This window comes from Panthera pardus, unplaced genomic scaffold (assembly GCF_024362965.1).
Source record: "Panthera pardus isolate Hobbes unplaced genomic scaffold, ASM2436296v1 HiC_scaffold_24, whole genome shotgun sequence".
NCBI classification, from domain to species: Eukaryota; Metazoa; Chordata; class Mammalia; order Carnivora; family Felidae; genus Panthera; species Panthera pardus.
This window is the reverse complement of record NW_026526810.1, coordinates 5,739,158-5,766,120: the sequence shown is the minus strand read 5'-3', so window position 1 is coordinate 5,766,120 and position 26,963 is coordinate 5,739,158. Positions and strand designations below refer to the sequence as shown.

At 43.7% G+C, this 26,963-nt stretch overlaps 1 protein-coding gene across 4 annotated transcripts in view; it reads right to left on the bottom strand.

The window, feature by feature from the left end:
* The window catches only part of MCTP2 (multiple C2 and transmembrane domain containing 2), a 237,312-nt gene that overhangs the window by 132,646 nt on the left and 77,703 nt on the right, over nucleotides 1-26,963 (bottom strand). For 3 of the 4 annotated variants that reach the window (XM_019460153.2, XM_019460154.2, XM_019460150.2), the window contains exons 5-8: nucleotides 9,283-9,425; nucleotides 8,415-8,491; nucleotides 7,787-7,898; nucleotides 3,592-3,627 (exon numbers count right to left, since the gene is read on the bottom strand). In XM_019460153.2, the coding sequence (XP_019315698.2) occupies nucleotides 3,592-3,627; nucleotides 7,787-7,898; nucleotides 8,415-8,491; nucleotides 9,283-9,425 (368 nt within the window). The remainder of the gene's footprint in view (nucleotides 1-3,591; nucleotides 3,628-7,786; nucleotides 7,899-8,414; nucleotides 8,492-9,282; nucleotides 9,426-26,963) is intronic. The other variant, XM_019460151.2, reaches the window with a different exon arrangement.

Here is a 26,963-nt window from a genome sequence, read left to right as displayed (position 1 = left end):
GTCAAAAGAAGGGCTATGCAAAATAGTCCCCCCCCTTTTTTTTTCTTCTTGTAGGAGGTGTGGGAGGGGACATAAGCAGCAGACGCTTCAGGTCGGGATGCTGACAGCCAGGGGACAGCCCGGTGACATTGGCAGGCAGTGGCCCTCTTAAAGCCCTCACCCTTCCGGGTTTTGTGTTTCATGGAGCAGGCGGGTATGATGGCGTTGACCTGACACCACGGATGCCACTGGCCCTTCCTGTGCCTTCTTCATTCTCTAACATGCCGCCAGGTGGCTTCTCCCTACAAGTGGGCTAAGCCCTGCGCGGGGGTCCTGTGCACTGAGGATAAAATCAAACTGGCTAAAACGGACACAGAATCTGCTTATGTGAGCCTGCATATATTTTTGTGGGGAAAACATTTTTTTTTTTCTATTTCTGAAAACTGAATCGTACGAAAACCCTCCACCCCCACCCCGCAAGGTTCTTATCACAGGGGAAATGCATCTAAAGTAAAAGAAAGCATAAATAAAGAACTGTGGTCAGCCACAGGACCTACAAAGACCCAAATGAAAGTGCAGGGGAAGCAGGTGGGTGTGGATGTACGTACACAGATTTCTGAATACAGTTAGTGATTTGCAGGGTTCCCCCCCCCATTAAGCTATCTGATATTAGAGAAGTCACTGCTGTTAATTTTCTATCTCTGTTAAGTGTTACCTGCATTAGAAAGAGAGAGGAAGGTTTGGAAATAGATCTGTTCACAGCCAAGATTGTGTAGAGTAAATGTCTAAAAAGAGCTAGTTATCTGATTCAGGCCCTATTAAATCAAATTCTCAATTCTCATGTGAAAAAGGCTCATCAGAAGGTAAACAGAGGCTTTGGGAGAAATCTGAACCTACTTTTAAAGGCGATCTCTACAAATTTACTACGTTACGGTCAAGGTCAACGTAGTAAGAAAACACTTTACAAGGCAGTCTGCCGTCCTTGGCCTCTATGGATGGATGCAAAATTATAAACTTACGGGGCTTAAGAAGCAATCATCTAAATAAAGTTAAGCCATTAAAAGAATAAGATTGAGGTGAAAAAGTCAACAACATTTTACAGATAATATATTACTTAGGACTGGTAACATTTTAGATACTCATAGCTGAGTAATCTTCTCTATGTCAAACTTCTGTTACCTAATTTTTAAATATAATATAGAAATCCTAAAAAAGCAGCTGACAGTTTAAAAATACCAAGATAGGTTGATCAGGGCATTTTAACTACTCTTCCAGAAGGTTAATCACAGGACCTCCAGATTTTCCACGTGACTCAATTTCATAAGCGAAATTAGGAGCTCTCTCACTTTCCTCTCCAAAACCTGCAAACTCTAAGCTGTGAAAAGTTAACCTGCCAATTGAAATTCTCCACCAAGATATAAACCGCATCTCTCATGTAAGATGATGAGTAGCGTTCAACGAGCTCTATTCATCAAAGGTTTTATTAAACACAGGCACGGAGGGTCTGGGCATTTATTAAGTCCCTGAGCCCAGCGCACTGAAGTCAAAATTCTAGAAACGACCATGATAGGGATAAAAAAAAAAAAAAAAGAAAAGAAAAAAAAATGAATACAGCAGCTGTGGTCAGACACAACTCTGCAGTACAGATATAAATACTGCTCTCCAGGATCCACTGTTCCTTTCATATTTTTGATATCTTTATCCAGGCCGTCAACATTTTTTCTCTCCTTCCTCATTCCTTTGGCCATTCTTCCATAACCTCTCCTGTCCTCCCTAGACTCCAATATTCCCCAAGCTCACAATTTTTCTTTCTAGCCTTTATGTTCTTCCACAAACTGCCAGTTTTCTTCCACAGACCGGAGCTCCCTAACTAAAGATGGTTATTGATGTACAGTACCAGTATTTTAGTGCAGAAGCAGAATCAATAAACGAGAAAATACTGCTTTGTCAGGCTTCTCCAAAGCATGCCGGGAAACTTTACTGCTTCGGATGGTCACAGAAGCTCTTAATATGGGAGAGCAGGAGCTGGGCTCCCCTCTGTGGCAAGAAATGATCATCTTCTACCCTCTAGTGACTATAAAGGAAGAAGACAAAAGTTGGAGGATTTTCTGAGACCGTTTCACATTATTATTTATCGTCTCTTAATTTTACTTCAAAAGAAAAAAAAGACAGAGAGAGAGAGAGTCTTGTACACCAAGTGAACTGGTTAACGAAACTCATCGTAGTTATACTTAAAATGTTCAAAATGCAAAGGGTCTGCGGCGCAGAAGAGGCAGGCTTTGGTTCCTTTGGGTTTTAAAAAGCGAGGTTTGGAAAGTTTGCTATTCCTCCCAAATGACCAGTGCCAGTCAGGTGACAATTCTTTCGCTCTCTCTCCCCCACACACACACTCTTACCAACACTCAAAATCTCTGTTTCATTTGCCTTGTTTGACGCAGAACTGAACAACTCAAGTACGGTGAGATAAGAAATTCGAGCTGGTATACGATTTGTGCACTTATGTGTGTGTGTAAATAAACGTACACACAGAGATGGTCGGTGTATCCGCCAAATACACACACACACAGACACACACACACACACTCACACACACATCACAGCCACCTCCTTGTTGGTTATTTCTCTTTAAAAGGAGCAGAGGAGGGGCGTCTGGGTGTCTCAGTCCCTTAGGCATCCGACTCTTGGTTTTGTCCAAGGTCATGATCTAATGGTTCGGTGAGTTTGAGCCCTGCATCAGGCTCAATGCTGGCAGCTTGGAGTCTGTTTATGATTCCCTCTCTCTCTCTCTCTCTCTTTCTCTCTCTCTCTCTCTTCTTTCTCTCTCTGCCCCCTCTGTACTCACGCTATCTCTGTCTCTCTCAACATAAAACAAACTTTAATAAATAAATAAATAATAAATAAACTTAAAGAAAGTAGCAGAGGAGCTAAATTAAGTTACAAATACCTTTTTGGTTGTGTTTACGCTCACACCAATTTTGCCATTTAATCACTGGATTGCAATGTATTAATTTAATAACCAGATAAATGAATAATGTCTTCCTACCTTGATACACGTAGACCTTTTACAAATTGGACGGCAGTTTATAATTGCTTAAAACGATACTAACAATGTAAAAAAAAAAAAAAATCACCAGTACATCATGAAGAAATCTTTCAAGAAACTCTCAGCAGCAAAGGTAATAAACAGTAAAATAAGAGTAATATAAAAGAGATTTATAAAAGATACCACCTATCCCTCTCAATTAATCTTTTCATTGCCCCTACAACACCAAAGCTAGTTTCCATCTGATGGTATATAACTTCCTAAAGGACTAACCCTAACTGTGCTACACTCCAAATAATCCAGGCTTAATGAAGTGGAACGTTCTAACGTGGCTGGCACCTATAAAATGTCACCACTAAAACAAGTATATAAGTTCAAACATCTGGCTATGCCCTTATTAAACGAAATGTAAAAGGGAGGTTGTTTCCTTCTTATTCATAGCCACAGTGAGAGGAAGAGAATGCTGTTATACGTAAAAGTTGGTTAATACCAATCACATATACCTCTGTGCTTGCAACAAAGATGAACGTTTTGCCAAATGACATAAAAAAGAAAACAACTATATTTACCTTGCTGGCACTCAGCCGCTTCCGGTTTGACCAACGCTGGGGATTGAGTCCATTGGATGGTGAAAAAATGGCAAAATGAAAGAGAGAAATAGAATCGTTAATGACAATTCTGTGATTAGTTAGATGGCGCGGACTATCTTCAAACAACTAACACCCACGTTCCGAGGTCACAGAGAAAACACGTTGGAGCAACAAAACAGAAACAGAAAACTCACATTTCTGTGGTTGTGTTACAGGATTTTCCCACAGTGTTCAGTAATGAAAAGACAAGGATGTACAAATACTGCTCAATCTTTAGAAGTATCGGTTCTTAGTTATGAGAAGGATCTCCATCCTTAGAATGTTTTTAATTGCCTCAAAACTCTGTAATTTCACCTCTAAATGCAAATTGGAAAGGCAGACTTCCCCTACTGGAAATATTCTCATAGTATTACGAAAATGTTTAAGAAGTTCATGGACAGTGTTCATGAATATTTAAGTTTCCATACTTTTTGATATTAAAACCAATCATTCCATTTATCCCCCCTGATCAAGCCTCAATATTCAAAATAATAGGAAAACAAATCTAAGCCGCTGCTGCACAATTAAAAAAAAAAAAAAACAAAAACAGGCTAATACAGCACCGAGGGAGGGAAGAACAAATTTTCTGAACAGCAAGTAACATCACCACTGTTCTCTTTTGATCTCTCATTTGTCATGCTAAGGTTGCTGAATTTCATCTACAATTAAAATTCCTTCCTGGCAAAATCCTCTCATTACCCCCGTCACCGTCCAGTACGGTGAGGCTCTACTCTGGCTGGTTAACCAGCTAACTGGATGTTAAAACTTGGATAAATTTGGGAGATTACAATGCAATTATGAATCTAATCGAGCAGACCACGTTCGCTATTATGCTTAAGGAAAAAAATACCTTTAGGCGAATGACCTATCCACTTTGACAATACATCTTCCCCGTAAGTTAGAAACCAGAAAATAAATGGTCTTTGGGGGAAAATCCTCTTACATTCTGGTGACCAGCAACCAGAAACAGGGGTCCAGAAACAACTTGAAAATATTCTTTATTAAAAAAACACTTCCCCTAGTGAAACTGGGAGTTCAACATCTCGCTCATGATGCAGGGTCACAGATGTTGCCATATGGGTATTAAAATCAGTTCTTTTGCTATTTTCCCAGCACTGTACTGAAAAACATGATCAGTACAAAATCAAAGCACCAAAACAAGCACCAAAATCAATTCCTGTCTTATAGGTATGCATGGCTATTTAGGACCCTCTGACCTAGAATTCATTTGATGTGTTAATGATCATAAAAGATCAACAAAAGAGATGAGGAAATTAATGGAAAGTGAATATGCCTGTCTGCTTACTACAGTCCGAAGAACTACCAAGTGTTGACAATTGACCCCATGCCAGACACTACATTTGATAATCTCCAACGTCACAGTCCTGTGAGATACTTTTTTTATCCCCATTTCACACATGAGGGAATTGTAGCTGCGAGGTTAAGTAATTCTGCGAATGTGACCTGATCGCTTAATTTCTTGAAGCTAGAAAGGAGCGGAGCTGGGATTCAAACCCAGGCAAGTCTGCTGACTGAGCCCACAATTCGAACTAGAATCCTATTTTTGCCAAGAAAAAGAAGCAGACAGCAGGTTCATCAGCCTTCCAACTGTACCATGCCTACATACAATCCTTAAATCTCTGGACGTGAGGGTCAGTTTGTAGTCACTTTGCTCAAGTTCAGATTGTTGTCAGCCTGGGATCCAAAGTGACAAAGACAGTCGTGATGGAAATTTACAAACAAACTGATTCCCAGTCAAATGATCTATTGTCTTTCCAGGCTTCAGTGTTAGTTATTCCCATTTAAAAACCCAATATAGGGGTGCCTGGGTGGCTCAGTCGGTCAGGCGTCCGACTTCAGCTTGGGTCACGATCTCACAGTTTGTGGGTTCGGGCCCCGCGTCAGGCTCTGTGCTGACAGCTCAGAGCCTGGAGCCTGCTTTTTGGATTCTGCGTCGCCTTCTCTCTCTGCCCCTCCCCCACTTGTGCTCTGTCTCTATCAAAACTAAATAAACGTAAAAAAAATTTTTTTAAATAATAAAAACCCAATATAAAAATGGATTTTCACTGAATGAAAAGAACGAACGTTTTCTGATACCTATTCTATCCAAAGAGCCCCCCGATATAAACTGCATAAGCCGAGTAACCACACAGGGCCCAGGAAAGATTATTCCTTTCTTGGGTGTATTTTGATCAAGTACACAAACAGAAAAAAATGAAACTACTGATCAGAACAAATGAGAGTGGGCAGGGCTTTCTATATTATAATATCCCACAAAATATGTAGACAAGAAATATATTTTACCCTACACCTCTGCCAGATAAGCAAAGAATAAAGAAAATGAGAAAGCACATGAGCAGGCAGGCTGGCAAACTCTTGAAGACAGGACGTGGTGGGTCTAAGGAAAAAAGACCAAACTCAGTAAGATGACGAGTGTGGCTACATTTACGACTCTGAAAACATACCCTTTGAGATGTTTTACAAAAGAAACTTCAGGCAGCATCGAGGATGAATAGCTCCGTCATTGGAAATTAACTTCAACTGAAACGGCATTACTTTAAAACTGCAAATCTGGGCCATATTTAAATATATTTTAAGGGCCGGTAGGACTGCTACACATAATCCGATATACTACAGGAAAATTCACAGGAGGAATAGGGGAATCGGCAGCTATTTTCATGAGAAGTTATCCAACTTTGCAAACCCCACTTAAATATGTAAGAGAAGTTTCAGAACATAGCAGCCAGGAATAGCTCACTCCTGTGGCAGATGATGCTTATTTATATTGTATGTTCTTTTTGAGGGCATCCAGCTCAAGGAACCAGTCACCTACTAGCACATGACAATGAATCCAGCAGCAATACTGTCTAGGCTAAGAGAAGCTATATTATGTTGAGTTGAAAAAAAAAAGCTATATTATGTTGAGTTGAAAAATTGATATTTTCAACATCAATTTAAGATCCGAGTTTTAAAAGTACCATTTCTTTTAAAAAATAATAATATATGGGAAGTTTTTTTTCCCCCCAATTACTGTCAAGTAAACTCTCCTAAGAATCCGAATTAAAAACAGCAACTATTTTGTGGGCTCTCTGGCAACTGAAAAATCACTGTTCAGCTCCACTACTTTGGGCTATCTTCTGTGAGTTTCCTTGTAAATCAGTCGTGATTTTCACCATGAAAATAAATTCCATCTACGAGCAAAGGTGGTGTCAAAATGAAGACATCGACCCTACTGACTCAATTCAACAAGCACTTGTAGAAGCCTAATTTATAAAAAGGCTTCAGATTTCCATATCAGATTCTAAATAGGCTTCAGTTTGAATGCATTTCAGTCCTTTTCCAAGCAGGTGTTTTGGTTGGCTTTAAAAAACGCCTTTCAAATAAGTCACGATCAAAGATGCTTTTTGTTCTTCTTTTAATTCTTGGAATTATAAGGTCTGATCCCCAAATATAAAATAAGATTATGATTTGTATTCACATTATTTGCTCATAAGAACAGAGCCCCAGTCATGTCGTCGTAAAATCCAATGCTTTGTTGGTGTTAGAGAGATCTTCAATAAGCGATGCATTAACTAGAAACGTACAGAAAATAACAGATCGAAGGATATTAAAATTTATATCTTCCCGAAACTACTCCCAACAGAAAACGTGGCAGCTAAAAACAAACAAACAAACAAAAAAAGCACCAGAAGAAATTGCAATGCTGCAAATATGTACTTGATCACCCTAATAACGTACAATGTAATAATTAAATCCCGGGAACTGCTTTGCTTTGCCGAATAATACCTGTGTCATCCGGTACCTAAGAAAATAGTAAATGGAAACCTTACCACTTAGTAAAAATATTTTGGATGATCTGTTACAAGGGAACCATAAGCAGGGTATGCATTTTAATAACAGCCACACTATCCACATCCCTAGCCAAAACAGATTATTCCTTAAAGGATTTTCTTTCCAGGGTTCCAAGGGAAAGGATGTGCATAACCACAAATAGGTACTTTACATCTCAATACAATGATTTGTTTCCCCCCCAAAATAATTACCCCCCCCAAAAAATGCCAGCCATCTGGTAACCCAGTTATCAAAGGACAGTTGCGGTGAAGAATTTTGAAATGAACAAAAGGGTTACACTCACATGTCTCTTGAAATCGCACTGTTTTACTCCTAGGTTCAAATTTAACACAATGACCCCCATGTCTTCTTCTAAACTGTTGGGGTCTTCCAATTTTAAAATATGTTCAGTCGTCCTACAAGCAAAAGGCAACAAATGACATTAGCACTTAGGGGCAGTACCAGATAGTTTCAAACTGCATCGGGAGCTTATGGCAAACATCTCCTACCTCTGCCTAAAGGTGAGACACGAGTTTTACAAAGCACCCGATTCAGTAAAAATAACACAGCCATCTTCAGAGCAGGAGAATTGTTTGGCATTGCCTTGTTCAACAGTTGGTTAATGGCTTCTTTCCCCTTACTGCCCAAATAAAATTTAAATACTTGTTTTATTTTTAAGTTAGGCAGGTTAATGAACCTGAATGTTAACAGTTCAAACTCCAACACACATTCCAGAACACACTGTGGACGATTTAACGTCTGACTCCTAGGTTTGGGAGCTAAAAGCTAAAATAGAAAAATTCATATTTTAAAGCACCCTTTCATTTATCCAGATTTTTTTTTTGTCATTTGATCTAAACAGATGCCATTTAACCTCATGTTGAGCTCCCTCTACAATTCATAATAACAATTAGAAGGTAAAAATACAATACCTGTTAAGCTCAAGATCTCTGAGAATGACAGAGGCCGAACCCATGAAATCAGATGTGGTTAAATCCCGATCATATACCTACAAAGAGGGAAGAGGCCAGTAATGCACATTAATATGGCAAACCAACTGAGTTTGCCGAATTATCAATAAATGCAATAGTCTGGGAATTTTGAATTCAATCTTCTAGATCTAAAAACTAATCTGCAGAGTACCGTTAACGAGGAATGTAGCCAAGTTGATGGAGAGATCAGAATTATTCAAACTTGACTACTTTGCCTACCACAGCCAAAACAATAGCACAAAATACTCTTAAGGCAGGACTCATATGCATTCCAATGTTATGCACAATGGACCACTCTCTGTAGTTTAAATGGTCTCTCATTAAAATTTAGTATTTTCCACGGTGAGCAGATCTGCCAATTAAATAGAAATTTGCTAAATATTCTCTAGCAACCCTATCCTGCACTCAACTCATGCAGTTGTAACCCAGATGTTAGAGCAATTGGTGCTTCCAACCGGTAGCTGAAAGCTCTATTAAGTATAAAGTTATTCCTAATGAGAACGGCTTTCCTACTTTTCGCCACTGCACCGACAGTCATAATTCTTCCACGTGCAGTAAGCTTAAATACAATCAATGGAGATGTTATTTTCACTCTGATTTTCTGTGGCGTATACACCATCGATCCGAGAAAACAAAACACACGCTTTCAACGAAGTGTGCAAACAATCCCTTGCACACGAATGTTTTTCCGCCCAGAGCCGAATAATGATAAAAGAATTGGGGGACGTGGACTTTTTAAGGGGGCAAGGATTGCTGAGACATCAGCGTTTTTAATAAAAGAGCAGACTTGAAAGCCATCTGGGATTACCTTCACACGGAGCTTTTGATCAAGGCTTTGAATGGGAAGTACAACTACCTCATCCCATACTGGATTCAAGTTCTTATATATGACTTTACTTTTGTACAGCGTCTTCCCATTCAGCTTAAATTTCACATAGGGATCGCTGGTACCTTTAAAAAGAAAGAGAGAGTGAGACAGTTTTTAAAAATGCACGTCAACGCCTAGGATCTCCCTTAAGTAAAGGTTCTTTCTACACTCCCCTGGTTGCAAGCGTTTTCCTGAGCACGCCCGGAACAAATGTCTCCCTGTGCAGAGATTGAAGGCCCCAGGGGTGGAGAGGAGAGGGAAAAAAAAAAAAAAAAAAAAGAAAGAAAAAAGAAACAATCTGGGGTAAATGACTGATTCTTCTTTGCCCTTAGTGGTGGAACACCAATGGGTTCCTCGAGCTTTTTCTGTTTCGTTTCATCCCATGGCATTGCTACGTTACCCACAAAAATGCAAGAGACAAAATCCACCCGTCCCAGCCCACGGTGTCAGGAGTCCTGGGGAGAAACCCGCCCCTCCCAAGAATGGCAGCCAGTCGGCGAAAAGGGAAAGAAACCATTTTCAAACGTCCGGCCAGATGGCTGACTCGACAGAACGCCGTACTTTCGAATATAATCATAATAAATCAATCAATCTCGGGACCCACGGGCTCAAAAAGATGGGGCAACGGGAACGAAGACGGGGGACACTGGGGGGGCGTGGAGATTAAATCGACAAAGTTGCCCTTCTTTGCTGCCTCCTGCACCTGCAGTGAAGCCGGGGACATTGTCTCACCCTGGCCTTGCTGAATGCCACACCAGCCAGGCCCTCGGCTGGCCTCAGGGCAGATACCCCTGACCCGCCCGGGGGGCTTTGAAACAGACACCAAAAAGAATGAATAATGTCCCTCCAGCCACTCTACCCAAAGCAGAAGGAAGGGCTGTGACAAACCTTCCTCCACACTTTCAGAACAGTGGAGGGGAGGAAAAGAAAAAAAAAAAAAGAAAATAGCCGGTCAACAGAAACCATGAATTCTGTGCTGTGCATGTCTCTTGCATGCCTGCCAGTAGACGGTCATATCTGGGACACACTTGTGCATTAAGACCTCATGAATGATGAATAAAGAAGCCACGAATGAATGCAGAAGCAGTGAGGGCATAACTGAAGGCCAGCCGATAACGCCACAAAGAAAGACAAAAAAAAAAAAAAAAAAATCTGATCGGAGGAATGAGGATAGTATAATTAACTGCGAAACAGACACCCATGAGTAAGTGCGAAAGACCCACAGTCCGGTTCATCCACCGATGTGTCCCAGGTGCCGTGGACGGTGCCCAACACAGGCCCCCCCAAACATGTATCGATCACGAATTCCTGATAGAAAGTCAAGCCTACAGAGTCTAAAACCATTAGGTCAAAAATTAATTCGGCTACTCTGTTGCAAACATTTACCAGGTTGTAACTACCGATCATTAAGCTTTTATTCTCTCAAGCTCCTCTTTTGGGTTTCTATTTACCAGCAGCATTATTAGCAATGACTGAACACACGATCTTCCCCAACTTCCTTCTTTAACAGAAACAGGTGTCACTATCCAGCAAGGTCATCTACCTTGTTTAGAAGTCTCAACAGAGGAACCGAGGTGGAATGATCTGGGCGGTGGGGGAGCCTTCCAGTTTTGCAAGACTTCGAACCGGAAGACCGAGAAAAGCAACCGCAAATATGCAGACATACGCACTCGACTCTCACGTTTTAAGTTTGCCGACACGGGGGCAGAAGTCCAGCGGTCTTTATTTTAATCTCAGACACACACACACACACACACACACACACACACGTCATGTTAGTTTGCAGCTCTGGACAGGACAGTAAAACAGGAAGGCATTCACAGCCATTTAGTGGCACAGTGACTAGTGAGCGAGCCACCTGCCCCCACTCCCTCTCACAGTACAAGGGGACACCTCCGGCAAGTCAGACTTTAACAATCATTCTGATATATATATATAAAAAAAAGTGTGTGGGGGCGAGCGGGGGGGTGGGGAGGGACTCTAATAAAAAGAGGCCTTTAATTAAATGAAATTGCCACTCTGGGATCGGGCCTTCATGCCTGTCAGCGCACTCTCAAAATAAACATCTCAAAACTAGGCCTCGGCGGTGTCACTTTCTCACAGGCAAAGCATACTGGGTAATCCCCAGGCATCCTGACAGCTACATAATGTTCAAACGGTTTCACGGGTGAATGGCGTCAGTTGCGTGAAAGAAAATATTAATGTCTGGAATTAATAGAAAAAGGGACCAGGGTTTACAAAGCCAAACAAGGAAAAAGGGTGTCAAAGTTAGTGTGGCGTTAATTGTTAGGGAAAATTTGAGAAAGGGGCGGGGGGGAGGGGAGGGGGGGCGCTGGGAGCACATGGTGATTTTCTCGCTGAGCCTAAGAGCCTCACTGTCAGGGAAGTGACATCTCAACTAGGCAAATTCTGAAAAGAGGTCTGCGGCTCAGGAATGCAACTCCCGATTAGACAAATGATGAGACAGCACCTTGAATGGGTGGACTTCAACCTTTTTTTTTTTACAGGGAGCTTCAGAAACAATGAGGCTCTTTGGGAGAAAGAGGTGGTGTGGTACTCAGGGAGGAGAATAAAGCTGGGGGGGGAGCGCAGACGGGCACCTCCATCCTGGTGTGGCCACCCATTCGGCTATGTGGACCCTATGGGGTCACACGCACCCCCTCCAATTTAGAATATCCGGGTCTTAAGCATCAATGGCCTGAGTCTCCTGCCGCACCCCAGACACCCCGGGGTTCGATGCGTGCCCAGAGCGACTAACAGCCATTCATCGGTCCTGCAAAAGGGCTGCACCAAAGCACACCCCTGAGCACATGTGGGACAGTCCTTCCTTCTGCCCGTACTCAAGGACATTACATCCTGTCAAGCCTCCCGTGACCCTGTATCTGTCAGGCCTGCTAACACTGTCCATGTGTTACAAACCCTCATGGCTGACTTCAGAGCCTGGGTCGGTGCTAGGCACGATGGTGGGGGGGTGGGGGGTCACGAAGGTAAATCAGTCCCAGATCCTGTCCCGGTCCAGGGTTGTGCACCTGGTGGGCAGCAGGCGGGCACTAACTATAACAAGAGGTTAAGTGTCAAAACAGAACTGAACTTCCCAGGTGGGAGAGATTACCTCTAGCCCGGGTGTCAGCGGAGGCTGAAAGAAAGATACTGGTTGAAATGTGGGTGGGCGCGAACACGCGGAGAAGGACTTAAGTCATGTTAGCAGAAGGAACTGGCTTTGAAGCCGGGGAGCAGGGAGGGGACCAAGATGACAAGATCTGTGTGGTGCCCAAACCAGCATTTCCACCGATCTGGAAATTAAGTGGAAAAAAATGTAATGAGAAATAAAGCTGAACAGGCAGGTTGGAGCCAGAGGCCAAAGTGCTTGAAAATGACAAAATCCAGGGGCGCCTGGGTGGCTCAGTTGGTTAAGCGTCCGACTTCAGCTCAGGCCATGATCTCATAGTCCGTGAGTTTGAGCCCCGCATCTGGCTCTGTGCTGATGGCTCAGAGCCTGGAGCCTGCTTCGGATTCTGTGTCTCCCTCTCTCTCTGCCCCTCCCCTGCTCCTGCTCTGTCTCTCTGTCTCAAAAATAAATTTAAAACAAAAACATTTAAAAAAAAATAAAAAAGAAAATGACAAAATCCGGAGTTTAGTCTTTGTTCGGTGACAAAGAGAGGATGGTTTGCTTTTTCCTGTTCTTTTTTTTTTTTTTTAATTTTTTTAACAAGACAAGGCATAGGTCTCAGAAAGATACGAAATGAAAAAGACATGTCTGCACTCTCTCACACCTTCCTCATGCCCCTTCCTCTCACGGGCTGCTTTTGTGGATTTACTACAGGAAAAACATACAAGAATTGATTTTAACTCGAGAGCAATCATATTACGTGCACTGGACGTCACGCTTTCACAATGAAAGCACCCGCAATTCTGTTCACACAGATTTACCAGATTTCTTTTCATCGACTGCAGAAACTTTCATTGTGTTATTGACTACTTACATAACTAGCCACCAAATAGTGGATACTTACATCATTCCATTTTTGTTTGTTTGTTTCAGTGCAAACAATACTATAATAAACATCCTTATACGACTGTCTTGGAGTGTATAGTCAGAGGGAACTTCTAACATTGGGACAGCTGGTTCTGACAGATACTGTCAAATTGTTCTTCCAAAGTCTGTCAAATTTACATTCCCACCAAGACTATATGTTTTGTACATGTTTCTCTGCATGATCACCAATACTGGGTGCTCTGTGCCTTTATTTTAAAAGAACGGCAGGTGGAAAATGATACCTCTATTTTTCTCGGTGACATTTTGAACAAAGTTTAGAATCTTTCATATTTTAGTGACCTACATTGGTATTTGTCAGAGCAATTCCCATTCATTCCATTTGTCCATTTTTCTAAGGTCTCACGGTTTGTCATTTGCTTCAGGATCTCAATGAGTGTTTAATTATGGATATCAGCCATTGGCCATAAATCTTGTCATAATTTATTTATAGTCAAGCTATTTCTTGTGATAAGTTTTTTTGTTTGTTGCTTTGCTTTTATTTAGTCAAATGTACCAAAGTTTTATTTATGGCTTTGTAGTTGAACATTCTGCTTCGAAGAAAATTTTCGCACAGTAAGATTTTGTAGTTTTTTCATTCATTCCACATACATCCTTCGCCCATCTGGAATTATTTCAGTGTGAAGAGGGAAAGAAATTCAGGTTTATGTATGAACAGGAGAGGAAAACGATCAGAGCCAAGCTTTGGAAATATAAACCCGGCAGGAGCTTATAATGTAGAAGGCAGAAGACACAGGCTAAACCGGAAAACCTGGTGGTTGAGATAATGCAGCACCAGGGAGTTGAGGGCCGAGGAGAAAGCTGTACCCGGAAGAAGTAACCCAGGGTTTCACAAACCGTGATCCACGGAACCTCACCTGCACGGAGGCTCCCTGGACTGAAAGGGTTAGGTAGTCAAAACCACTGGGAGAAGCTGTTTATCTCCTCCCTTGGAATTTCACAGTGTAGAATACAAAACTGAACTCTGCCAGGAGCTACATTAAGACAGACAACTATACAAACAGCTCAAAACTTTTCTACTCTGTATTTCATCAAGTTATTTAAACATAGAAAATATTTCACTAGGAGCAAACGAAAATTAATATTAAATTCCTCCAAATCAAAGCTGTAGAAGATAAGATGCATGCCAAAAATGGCCTAATGTGCACAGTCTTGGGAGAATAAATATGCGATCAGGGAATGAATCTCATTTGAAATAAGATGGTGTGTCGATGACAAGCCCGTACCTTCCTTTGCCTGACTGCCTTTTAGTAAAATCTCCCTTCCTTGGGCACTTTTACTCGGTTTCCTTGTGCCTTACTATCTTTAGCCTTTATAAAAAATATACCAACCTCTTATCTTGAGAACTGAATGAACGAATATACTTCATTAATAGCAGACTCTAGCCATTAACTGACCAGGTCCCATAGCAATTGCTACTTTGTTAGTAAGTGTTACTACTCGATTAATTTAAAAAGGGGTGTCTATAACAAATCAAATATTCACTTATTTTACCTATCCAACATAACATGTACCGTTTGTTTCTCTACTGACTCTTCTATTGCCATCTCTAAAGGTATGAAATTTGTATCACCTTTTCTCTGCAGACGTCGAAGAGAAAATTCCTTATCTTACATACTTCTTACGAGCTCCCATGTGGTTTGGGAAAATCTCCATGAAATGATCTGAGCTATCCTGGAAAGAAAGGACTGTAGTAAAAATTAAAAAGCACTAACTATCCATGAGTATTGGCTACTGCCCTATCTCTAGTCCTAACGTTATTCACTGAAGATTTTGGATCACTCTGCAAGTATATCCTGATGAAAACGACAGATAGTTTGGTGAGAAGGACACCAGATAACTCAGGTCTATCAAGGAGACAGTCATCATGAACCATATTACTTGTATCTACTATCACATTGAGAGAATTACAAGAAAAAATGGTCAGAAACAACAGAGGAAGTGATACGTGGAACAAATATTCTGTTGACTGGCTCAAGATCAAAGAAAGAATCTGCAAATAAAATAAATCTGTAATGAAGCACTAATTACAAACAACTTGTCTTTGCTTTTTGTAATAGAACTCATGGCCATGTGGGAAAAAGCAGAAAGATGCACTAAATAGAAAGAAAAGATGGGGCGCCTGGGTGGCTCAGTTGATTAAGCATCCGACTTCAGCTCAGGTCATGCTCTCATCGTTTTTGAGTTTGAGCCTCGCATAGGGTTCTCTGCTGTCAGCACAGAGCCCGCTTCAGATCCTCTGTCTCCCTCTCTCTGCCCCTCCTCTGTTCTCTCTCTCTCAAAAATAGACACTAAAAAAAAAAGAAAGAGAGAAAAGAATGGAGGAGGGAGGGAGGGAGGGAGGAAGAAAGAAAGAATTACTGTCATCTAGAAAAGCTTAATATATTGATATGTACCTAGATTTTACATGCACACTCTGACTTTTCAAAAAAGAAACCAGCCTTCATATTGTATTTTTAACCTGCCTTCTTCAGCCAATAATACATCAGTCTCCTTCTGTCCCCATCAATATATTTATACAAATCGGCTTAATGGTCATTTATGTGTATATTGGGGCATACGTATATATAATAAAGGTTTGAAAAACTAGCGTTCCTAATTTGAAAATAAAAATCCATGCAAAAGCAATATTTGTAGGCAAAACTTACTTATTTGCCATCAGTAAAGCTCATTTGCCATGTTAAAACACTTCAGCCATACGGTTTCTTCAAACGAAAGGTTGTCAAGCTAGAAAGCTCTCCTAATTGAATGCATTTCTCAGAGTAGCAGTTTGTGAAAGGGAATTATCTCCACGTTTTTACATGAAGTTCACACTTTGTAATATCTGATAACTTTTGTTAGGAGATCTTAGGAGTTCTGATTCAAGTCAACACTTATTTGTCAAGTCTTTAGGGAAACTCAGGTACAAAACGATGAATTCATCCTGTATGAACAGTATTTGGAAACACGGAAAAGGATCAATTTGATGTTTTTCTTATCCTCTGGCTTAAGAGTGATAAGGGGCTATTCAATCTCCTTATCAAATACGTTTAGAATCTTCTCAATAAGGGGCACCTGGGTGGCTCAGTCGGTTGAGCGTCCGACTTCGGCTCAGGTCACGATCTCACAGTCCGTGAGTTCGAGCCCCACATCGGGCTCTGTGCTGACAGCTCAGAGCCTGGACCCTGCTTCAGATTCTGTGTCTGCCCCTCCCCTGCTCATGCTCTGTCTCTCAGTAATAAACGTGAAAAAAAATTAGAATCTTCTCAATATTATGCATATTTTGAATTTTTTCTTCTTGTCAGAAAAATAACCAAGCCTGAGCTGTTTTTATACGGGATCCATAAGTTCTGACTTTCTCTGAGGCTGGCTAAATAAGCGCCAGAAATGATTTCCAGAAAAACAGCTAGTGATGATTTTCGAGCGGCTGCTGCTGCCCCCTGGCAGTTAAGCTGAGATTTCTACATCAAGCTTCCAAGTGCCACATTCTTGACCCACCTTCAGAAACCATTATGGGCATTATGGACATTCAGAGGGTACTTTTCCTCCATCACATGGGAAAGAAGAAACAACTTTCCCTATGTAGGGTGAAATCTGTATTACTTAAGGTAGCAGTAGGTTCAGGTCCAGCTGAATTCCAGGCCAGGTTTTATCGACGACAATTGAATGAAGGAACATGCTCGTTCCCAGGATCTCCCTAGCCCATCAGGCTGCAAATGGCGGCTCTATGCTTCCAGGAGCTGTTCTCCTGTTACCAACCACAAAACAATAGTTTTCCGCCCCAACCACTTTCAGGCCTTGCTGTCTGTGAACTCCTGAAGTTTTCTCCTGAATGTGACGGACTCCTTTCCTCTAAAGGAGTCTGTCGTGCGCAATGACCCCAATGGCACCTTGGTCAAGGCCTGCCCGTGGGTAGACCCTGTGGGTGTAATGGTTCCGTGCAACTCACCAAAATCTAGCATGTGAAAGAATTTCCACTGACCACCTTACAGTGGGATCCGTGATCTGAAATTCCCAGTTTTGCGAAAACTTGTTTATTTTGACTCTTTATAAAATGTGACCAAAACTTGCTTATTTTGACTATTTGTAAGCTGGTATGGGGTAAGCAATGGGACATTGTAGAGCTGTCAGAAGCAAGGTCTTCCTGGGACCTTCGGATTCCTCCCCTGCACCATTGCCATCCTAAACTTCCTTCCGTCCCACCTACCCCATCCAGGTTTCCCTCCCCATCTGTCTTCCCCCTAATATCCTCTCCTTTTCTGTTCCCAGTCATCCCGTTTCTGGACTCTGAAGCCTAGGCTATGGCATGTCCAGTCACTCCTTTTTTGTTTGGCCTCAGGCAAATTAAATACTTAAAATGCTGTTTTCATTCTGTCTTCATAAACCAATTGGCTGATATGACCCAGAGACTTCCAGCTGCTTTTAAAAGTTCTCATCCAATAACTTTATACATACAGACGTATCACTATAGATTAAAGGAAAACACTGCCAATATATTGAGGAATTCAGTAAATCAGTAAATAGGCCATCTGGTGAATAGATTATTGGGCACGTTGACTTTTGGTGAAGTGATCATTAAGAGAAGACTTTTGTACACCTGTTCTTGATCAGGTACAAAGACCCTGATCTTGATCCAAAGCATACAGGGGTGTGAACATCATGCATGATTGTCCCCGTAACGATCAAACAAAGATGGGCCCAGACAAAGATAGAAAAAGGCCTAACAACACAGAAAAAAAAGGAGAAGGGAGGGCAGCGGCCAGGATGCAGCCATGTAAAGAGACTAGAAAGAGGGTCAGAGAGAAAAAGGAAGAGTAAGCCACACAGCCAAAGGATGTAGCTTCCCCGAGTTTCTGCAGAGGGTACAGACTTCAAGATCTGTAGTCTGGTCAGCTCGGGGTGTTCCAGAAATCCACACTGCCAAAGCACACATAGCTATTCATACCCTAACACTGTCCCTTCTATTAATAAGAATACTAAAAGTGTCCTCAGCCCAGGCTATTATTTGAGCATAAATTTAAACCTAATGAAACAGGCAGCAACCTCCCTGGAGAAGAGACAAAGGACTGAAGCTTAGTAATGACATTAACACTGGGCGTGCTCCCATTTAATCCTCCAAAGACTGTCAGGGATAGGACCATGTATACTGTCGTCTTAAGGATGGATAAAGGTAGGGGTGCCTGGGTGGTTCAGTCCATTAAGCGTCCGACTTCACCTCGGGTCATGATTTCACAGTTCGTGAGTTTGAGCCCCACATCGGGCTCTCTGCTGTGAGGGAGCACAGAGCCTGATTCGGATCTTCAGCGCCCCCCTCCTGCTCCTTCCCTGCACGTCAGTGTTCTCTCTTGCTTTCTCTCTCTCAAAAAATAAAAATTAAAATTAAAAAAATTAATATTTTTTTTAAGAAAAGGATGAGTGAAGTTAGTGAGTTCCCAGAGCCAAGCCTCAAGCCACAGACCCGTTTCAGTGTAAAGCTTTCATAACCAGAGCAATTTTATTTATTTATTTTTTTATATGTATTTTTGAGACACGAAGACAGAGCATGAGCAGGGGAGGGGCAGAGAGAGAGGGAGACACAGAATCCGAAGCAGGCTCCAGGCTCCGAGCTGTCAGCACAGAGCCCGACGTGGGGCTCGAACTCACGGACCGCGAGATCATGACCGGAGCCGAAGTCGGGACGCTCAACCGACGGAGCCACCCAGGTGCCCCATAACTAGAGCAATTTTAAAGCATAACCCGTCCCATTCCTCTGAGTCTGGGCACCTGCTTCAACCCAGACAGAGTGGAGGAAGTCACACGGTTTTCCTTCCAAAGCCGTGCCACGCAAGCTGATACAGCTCCTGCCTGGCGTCCGGGAACCCTCAAGGCAGAAGCCCTGAGCTCCTGCGACAAGCGTGAGGCACCATGCTTCATGGGGAGGTCTCGTGTGGACCAGCCCTTGTCTCCCCGCACCCCATCCCAGGTTGCCACCGTTGGTATAAACTGGCCTGTGGGCCTCCGGGTGGCCAGTCCCCCAAATCAGGTCACACTCAACCTTCAAGTCGTTCCAGTGGAGGCTGCAGACAGCGTGTGGCAAAGGGAAGCAACGCACAGCGTGCCCTCTTGAAATCCCCCTTCCCAGCGTTCGTGAGCGTGTGGTGGGTTGGGGTTGCTACGGAGCGGGGCAACTTGTCATCACAGGGTGGTGGCCCCTTCATCACGTTGCCTGCCGTGCCCGCTGCCCCAAATTCAGCACGTTGTCAAGCTTTGGGGTTCGGATGGCAAGACGGAACCAACCACCCCATCAAGATTATGTCGCAAGGAAATCACAGGACATACAGAAACGTACCGATACGCCCTCTGTATTTCGCCCTCTGTTTATAACACCCACACCCCCCGGGGCAGAGGGCACCGTACCAACATCACAACGAAACAGGGTAAGTAAAAAGAGCCCTTTAGAGGCAGCTGGGTGGCTCGGTCCACGAAGCCTCTGACCGTTGATTTCGGCTCAGGTCATAATCTCAAGGTTCAGGCCCCCGTCAGGCTCTGTGCGGACAGGGCAGAGCCTGCTTGGGATTCTCTCTCTCTGGGAGTGCTCTCTCTCTTCCTTTCTGTCTCTCTCAATAAATAAGCTTCAAAAAATTTAAAAAATAAATAAATAAACACAGCATGCAGTGGGGCACGTGCTATCTTAGTACAGAAACGAACCACTGGTAAAAGCCACTGGCAATGGAGAAGCCCCATTCAACCGGATGGAAGATATGCTACCTTAAGTTCAAGTCAACGATCTTCAGTTGGACGGAAGGCGGTTGGTTACACGCAGCAGGCGCAGAAAACAGGCTGGTTTCGCTCCGAGGCCCTTCGTACGAATTGGGACGGGATCCCACTGAAAGAAGAGCTTAACTGACTCTATAAAACGGGACAGCCACAGGGCCTTCTAATCAACTGCTGAGGACGCACAGTTTCCCAAAACAAAACACCACAAAAATCCCCAGAGGACAGGGCTCCGTTGTGGGAACACATTAAAAGCTGTAAGGACAAACATGGCTGACCAAGGAGGACCCGCATCCAAGTGGGAAAGGAACCAACAGAAACAGGTTTCAAAAATCAGTTCCACTTACTGGCTGTGGGAGCCTGGCGGGCTATCAACGCGCAACAAGTGGAGAAAAGCCACCCGCTACCTGGGATCTGGGATGGGTGGCTGCACCACCGAACGTCTCAAGTTTGCTCTTGAAGGACGTTCTCCCACACCGGCCAGCTGTGTTTCCGTGGCTCCCACACAACATACCAGTGATCTCATGCCATCTGGTGTTCGGAGGAGGTACTCCGATGTGAAGCAAGCCCCATTTCTTGCAAAAAAGTACTGACGGTGACCTTTGGATACAGTAAACCTGGGGTGGTGCTGGCATCCGAACAACAACAAAAAACCACATCCGGAAGATTCAAAGGGAAATCCAAGAAGCAGCCCTGATAGGCACCGTGTCTGTTTCTAACACACGATTAGAAAGTGGCAATCAGATCAGCAGGGAAAGGGCTATTTCGTCCCAACTAATTCAATAGCCATTTGGCCAGAAGTAAATCTAAGTTCCTACTCTGAGCCAGAAATCGAAATAAACTCCAGACAGATCAAAGACATAAAGGAAAAAGGCAAAACGAAGTAGCAAAGAGAATGAACATAGGTGGATGCGTATTCCCTTTCGAGAGAGAAAGGCCTTCCTTGCTATAAAAACAAAAGAAGAAATTCTCTAGAATAGGACTGTAAGACTTGAAAAGATCTCTGCCACAAAACTCTATAAACAAAAACTAGGAGGCAAATAACAAATTAGAAAACTCTAGGGGCGCCTGGGTGGCTCAGTCGGTTAAGCGTCTGACTTCAGCTCGGGTCATGATCTCTTAGTCTGTGAGTTCGAGCCCCGCATCGGGCTCTGTGCTGACAGCTCAGAGCCTGGAGCCTGCTTCGGATTCTGTGTCTCCCTCTCTCTCTGCCCCTCCCCTGTTCATGCTCTGTCTCTCTCTGTCTCAAAAAAACAAAAATTAAAAAAAAAACTGCTAAGGGGCGCCTGGGTGGCTCAGTCGGTTAAGCGCCCGACTTCAGCTCAGGCCACGATCTCACGGTCCGTGAGTTCGAGCCCCACGTCGGGCTCTGGGCCGATGGCTCAGAGCCTGGAGCCTGCTTCCGATTCTGTGTCTCCCTCTCTCTCTGCCCCTCCCCCGTTCATGCTCTGTCTCTCTCTGTCTCAAAAATAAATAAATGTTAAAAAAAATTTAAAAAAACCTGCTAAAATAATAATAATAATAATAATAATAATAATAATAAAAACTCTATGTGAACGTATCTAGGGAGCAGAAGAAAGAGCAGTGATAATATACAGAACAGGCTTTGCACAAAAGAGAAGTAAATAGCTCATAGCCAAACACACCTAAGGAATCACATTTATTAATACAAATTGAAACAAATATAACACTTCTTCTCCATCAAACTGACAAAGATAAGGTGCACACCATGCGGGGAAGAAAAGGAAAGCAGACCCCAGCGATGTTATTGCTGGGTCCGCAGTAGAGGGAGATAGCTCCCAAGGGTGAGCTGGCAATTCTAGAAAGAGAACCTCGACCTGCTCAGATCAGGAAACACAAAGCATCCGCAAAGACGTCAAGAAGAAAGTTGTAAGTCCGGATTTAGGCACAAGAATGTTTGCTGCAGGATTAGTGCTGGGGATAAGAATTCTGAGAGACCCGGAACCAGAACACTGAGTAAACAAACAACGATGCGGTAGATTCATTTTTCCTTCTCAAAACAGAATTTTTGTAATACGGGAAGCACATGTGTGGTGAACAAAAGCAGTGATCAAGCCGTTTCAAGTCAGATCCGGCTGTAGTTTGAAAAGTCAGATCGATTCTGGGGCGCCTGGGTGGCTCAGTCAGTTAAGCGTCCGACTCTTGGTTTTGGCTCAGGTCAGGACCTCACAGTTGGTGAGTTCGAGCCCCACACTGGACTCTGTGCTGACAGTGCGAAGCCTGCTTGGGATTCTCACTCTCCCTCTCTCTCTCTCTCTCTCTCTCTCTGCCCCTCCCCTGCTCGTGTTCTCTCTCTCTCTCTCAGAATAAATAAATAAACAGGAACAAAACTTTTAAAAAGGAAACAAAGAAAATTGATTCTTTACATATCACGTCAGTATGGCACGTTCAGTAAAAGTGACAGAGTGACTGAGGATGATGCTTGTCCACACTGCCGTGTCTTCCCAGGGTGGCCACTATGAGCGTTGAGGCACATTTTTCTGAGTCAAATATAAGATGGGGAAAGTTAAACCATCAACCCGTAATAGAGTCCTTATTCCCATCACTAAAAACTAGCCTCTCCTTCATTTTTGCTGACGTGCAAACACGAGGTAGGAACCAGGCTCAGAAAACACCCTTCACCGGGGCGCCTGGGTGGCTCAGTCTGTTAAGCAGCCGACTTCGGCTCAGGTCATGATCTCACGGTCGGTGAGTTTAAGCCCCGCGTCGGGCTCTGTGCTGACAGCTCAGAGCCTGGAGCCTGTTTCAGATTCTGTGTCTCCCTCTCTCTGACCCTCTCCCGTTCATGCTCTGTCTCTCTCTGTCTCAAAAATAAATAAACGTTAAAAAAAATAAAATAAATAAAATAAAAAGGATTTCATTAAAAAAAGAAAACACCCTTCACCACCACAAACCACCCTCTGCCCCCCACCCTCCCCCCGGGGGCAGGGAAGCTAGGGGGAGGAGTCTAGGGCAAAAAGAGAGAAGAGCGAGAGATATGCAAAGAGTCAAACAAATTGCCAAGAAACTGGGAAGAAAAGCCATCGTAAGACGGGTATAAATGCCACGAGCCCTTCCCTTTCCAGAGGGAACCTGCAAACATCAAACCAGACCAAAAAAGACAACAAACACAATAATAATCGTTAACTACTGTTTCCTCCAACCCCACCCATACCACCACACGTCCCCTCGAGCATTGCACACCAGGTGAATCCTCACAACTGCTGCTAGACGGTATCCGACTTCGCGTTCAAGCTCGCGTGGTCTGCACCCAGGGTCCCGGGTTCACACGCAGCGGTGCTCCCCAAAACTTTGCATCGTGGCACAAACGAAAACCATGGCTGTTGTTGGAACGGCAGCGTAAATGGGGGAGACTGCTGAGGGGCTGGCCCGGGCTCCACAGAGCTGTCGGGAAGGCTGAAGGGATGGATACCCTAGAACACCGCTCAGAACGCACCTGTCCGGAAGCCGCGTGGCTGTTCCTCAGTGCACAACGCTGAGAACAGTTCTCAGCGTTGTGCACTGAGGAACAGAGTTCTGGAAACTCCCTATCTGTCCTGCAATTACAGATGTAATGAGAACAGCGGGTTTCTCTCTAGCTCTGATACAAGGGTATCTTTTCTTTTTGTTCTTTTTATTTATTTATTTTGGGGGGGGGGGAGTGCCTGAGTGGGGGAGGGGCAGAGAGAGGGGGAAAGAATCCCAAGCAGGCTCCCTGCTGTCAGCACAGAGCCTGACGTGAGGCTCGATCTCACCAACTGTGAGATCATGACCTGAGCCCAAATCAAGGGTCGGATGCTTCCCCGACTGAGCCACCCAGGTGCCCCGTATACATTTCTTCTTTAAAAAGAAAGGATTCAAGGGTCACTGGGTGGCTCAGTCGGCTACGCATCCAACTCCTGGTTTCGGCTCACGTCATGATCTCGCAGCTTCATGGGTTCGAGCCCCATGTTGGGCTCTTCGATGACAGCACACAGACTGCTTGGGATCCTCTCTCTCCCTCTCTTTCTCTGCCCCTCCTCCACTTGTAATGTCTCTGTCTTTCTCAAAATGAATAAACTTAGAAAGAAAGAAGGAAAGAAGAAGAAGGAAGGAAGGAAGGAAGGAAGGAAAGAAGGAAGGAAGGAAAGAAAGAAAGAGATTACAATCATTAAAAAATTTTACGGTTATAGGGGCACCCGGGTCGCTTAGTTGGTTAGGTGTCAGACTTCAGCTCGGGTCAGGTTCTCATGGTTTGTGAGTTCAAGCCCCATGTTGCGGTCTCTGCCATCAGCACACAGCCCGGCTTCTGATCCCCTGTCCCTCCCCTGCTCTCTCTCTGTCTCTCAATCGCAAATAAATAAACACTAAAACAAAACAAAAAAAAAATCTAAAAGAACAGGTATGAAAATTAGCCTATTAAATGGCAAAAGGAAAAGAGGTCTGAAATCAGAGATACTGGACATTTGAACATTTTGGTGGCAGAACAGGAATTTGCTAAACACCTATTACCTGGCAAACTTTTCACACTAGGGCGGGGGTCTTTAAGCCATTCTTTGCAAACTGGAAAATGACTTATCCAGCATGTTCTTCCCAGGGTGTGCAACTGAAGCTGTCGCTGCTCTGAAAACAAAGGTCAGCCATCTACCTGTGCTGGAAAAGGAGAGCGGTCTGCTAGAGAAATGGGTCATGAATCTTCATTACATAAATCACACATGAGAAGAACCATGAGGCACCCGGGGGTGGGGGGTGGGGGTCAGTCCATTAAAGTCCAACTTGATTTCAGTTCAGGTCATGATTTCAGCTTCGGAGTTTGAGGCTGCGTCAGGCTCTATGCTGGCAGCATGGAGCCTGCCTGGGATTCTCTTTCTTTCTTTTCTTTCTTTCTTTCTTTCTTTCTTTCTTTTTCCTTCTTTTTCTCCCTCTCTCTCTCTCTTTCTTCCTTCCTTCCTTTCTCTCTCTCTCTCTCTCAAAATAAACAAATAAACATTAAAAAAATAGTAAGAAAAACCATCAATCCTCAACCCTCCCGCCTCCAGCCCAAATAATTTTTTTTGGCCCTGATAATGTCGCACAAAGTCCCTCAAAGGGCTTTTCTTTCCTTTTTGCAACACTGAAAAGTGGCCACCAGAGGGCAGCAGCAACACAGTATTCTTCCAGGGCACAGCAGGATAGTCCCATAGCCACCTTCACACCAAGGGCAAACAGGGCTTCAAGGCAAGGGCTCCTGTTTTCCAGGAATTAATGCTCTAGGGGCTTTTTGTTTGTTTGTTTTTTATTTTATTTTGTTTTAGAGAAAGAGAGAGCGTAAGCAGGGTGGGGAGAGAGAGCAAGAGACAGAGACAGAATAAATCTCAAGCAGGTTCAACATGGAGCCTGACTCAGGGCTCGACCCCACAACCATAGGATCATGACCTGAGCCAAAAATCAAGAGTCGGATCTTCAACTAACTGAGCCACCCAAGCTAATGATCTACGTTTTAATGGGATTTGATCTGAGCCTTCTTCCCAGGACAAGAGGCCTTCCCATGTCACAGAGCAGTGCTCACACCCGGCCTAGAAAAGGGCCGTTGGCATAAACACCACCAGCTTTAAGACCCCAAAATATTTCTTGACCACATTTCCTTCCAAGGGAAACTGAGTCCAAGGTTCAACTCTCTCTATGTGTCAACCTCATTACAAAGTTAAAAGGACTTAAATTTGATTGGTCATATCATGTTCCTTCTGTTTGACCAATCTATAAAGACCCCCAGGAGTTACCAGACTCAGATCAAGAACCCAAAACAGGTATGTGTCTCGTTTGGTCCAAAACATCACTGCATGTAGAGCCTCCCTGAGAGAAAAAAAAAAAAATGGGAAGGAAATGGAGGTATAAAGGCGTAAAAGGAAGAAGTGAGGATGTGGAAAAGGGAAGTAGAAACACTGAGGAAAAAAAATAGTAAGATAGGAGGGCAGGAGGCGGGGTGTAGACAGAGACAAAGGTCTACCCACAGGCGACAGGCAATTACTGGGATAGAGCAGGGAGGTGGGGGGATGCTGGGTCTTCCCTCCTGTAGATTGCTCAAGAAGATGAACTCAAGGCAATGGCTAGGCACTACCAGCGTTCAAGTAAGGCTCATTTTTAGAAAGACCACCTACAGCACGGCAGGTTGTTCAGCAGAAAGAATGGGGCTGCTTAATTGGTACTGAGCTCGCCCATACCGCACTGAGTCCGGGCAAGGCTAAAAGACCTCGCGTGTCAGAGAATTGAAGGCAATTCCTAACCAACTAGAGAATGATCTGTGAAAGGCAATCTTCTAAATGTGGCCCCGCTTCTAGCACAACCTCATGAAAACCTGTCGGCCTCCCAGGTGTTATTCTTATATCCATGATGACTCACGGATGGACAGACCTGTTCGTGACAGCGAGTTACCGGTTACCCGCTATTTTCAGTTCTTTTGAATGACCCATAGATTTTGCTGGGTTTATTCAATGCGCGCACACACACACACACACACACACACACACACACACACAAAACACCTATGTATTCTATACAAGGGATAGACAAGTTAACAGTTAAAGACCCCGGTGGCTCAGTCGGCTGAGCGTCCGACTTCGGTTCAGGTCATGCTTTCGCGGTTCGTGAGTTCGAGCCCCGTGTCGGGCTCTGGGCTGACAGCTTGGAGCCCGGAGCCTGCTTCGGATTCTGTGTTCCGCCTCTCTCTCTGTCCCACCCCTGCTTGTGCTCTGTCTCTCTCTGTCTTTCAAAAATGAATAAACACACAAAAAAAATTTTTTTAAAGACCCTGTGATGCTCTGGGTAACAAGTATATAACACTAGGCTCTCCACACCATTGCTAAACCTAGCCAGCATG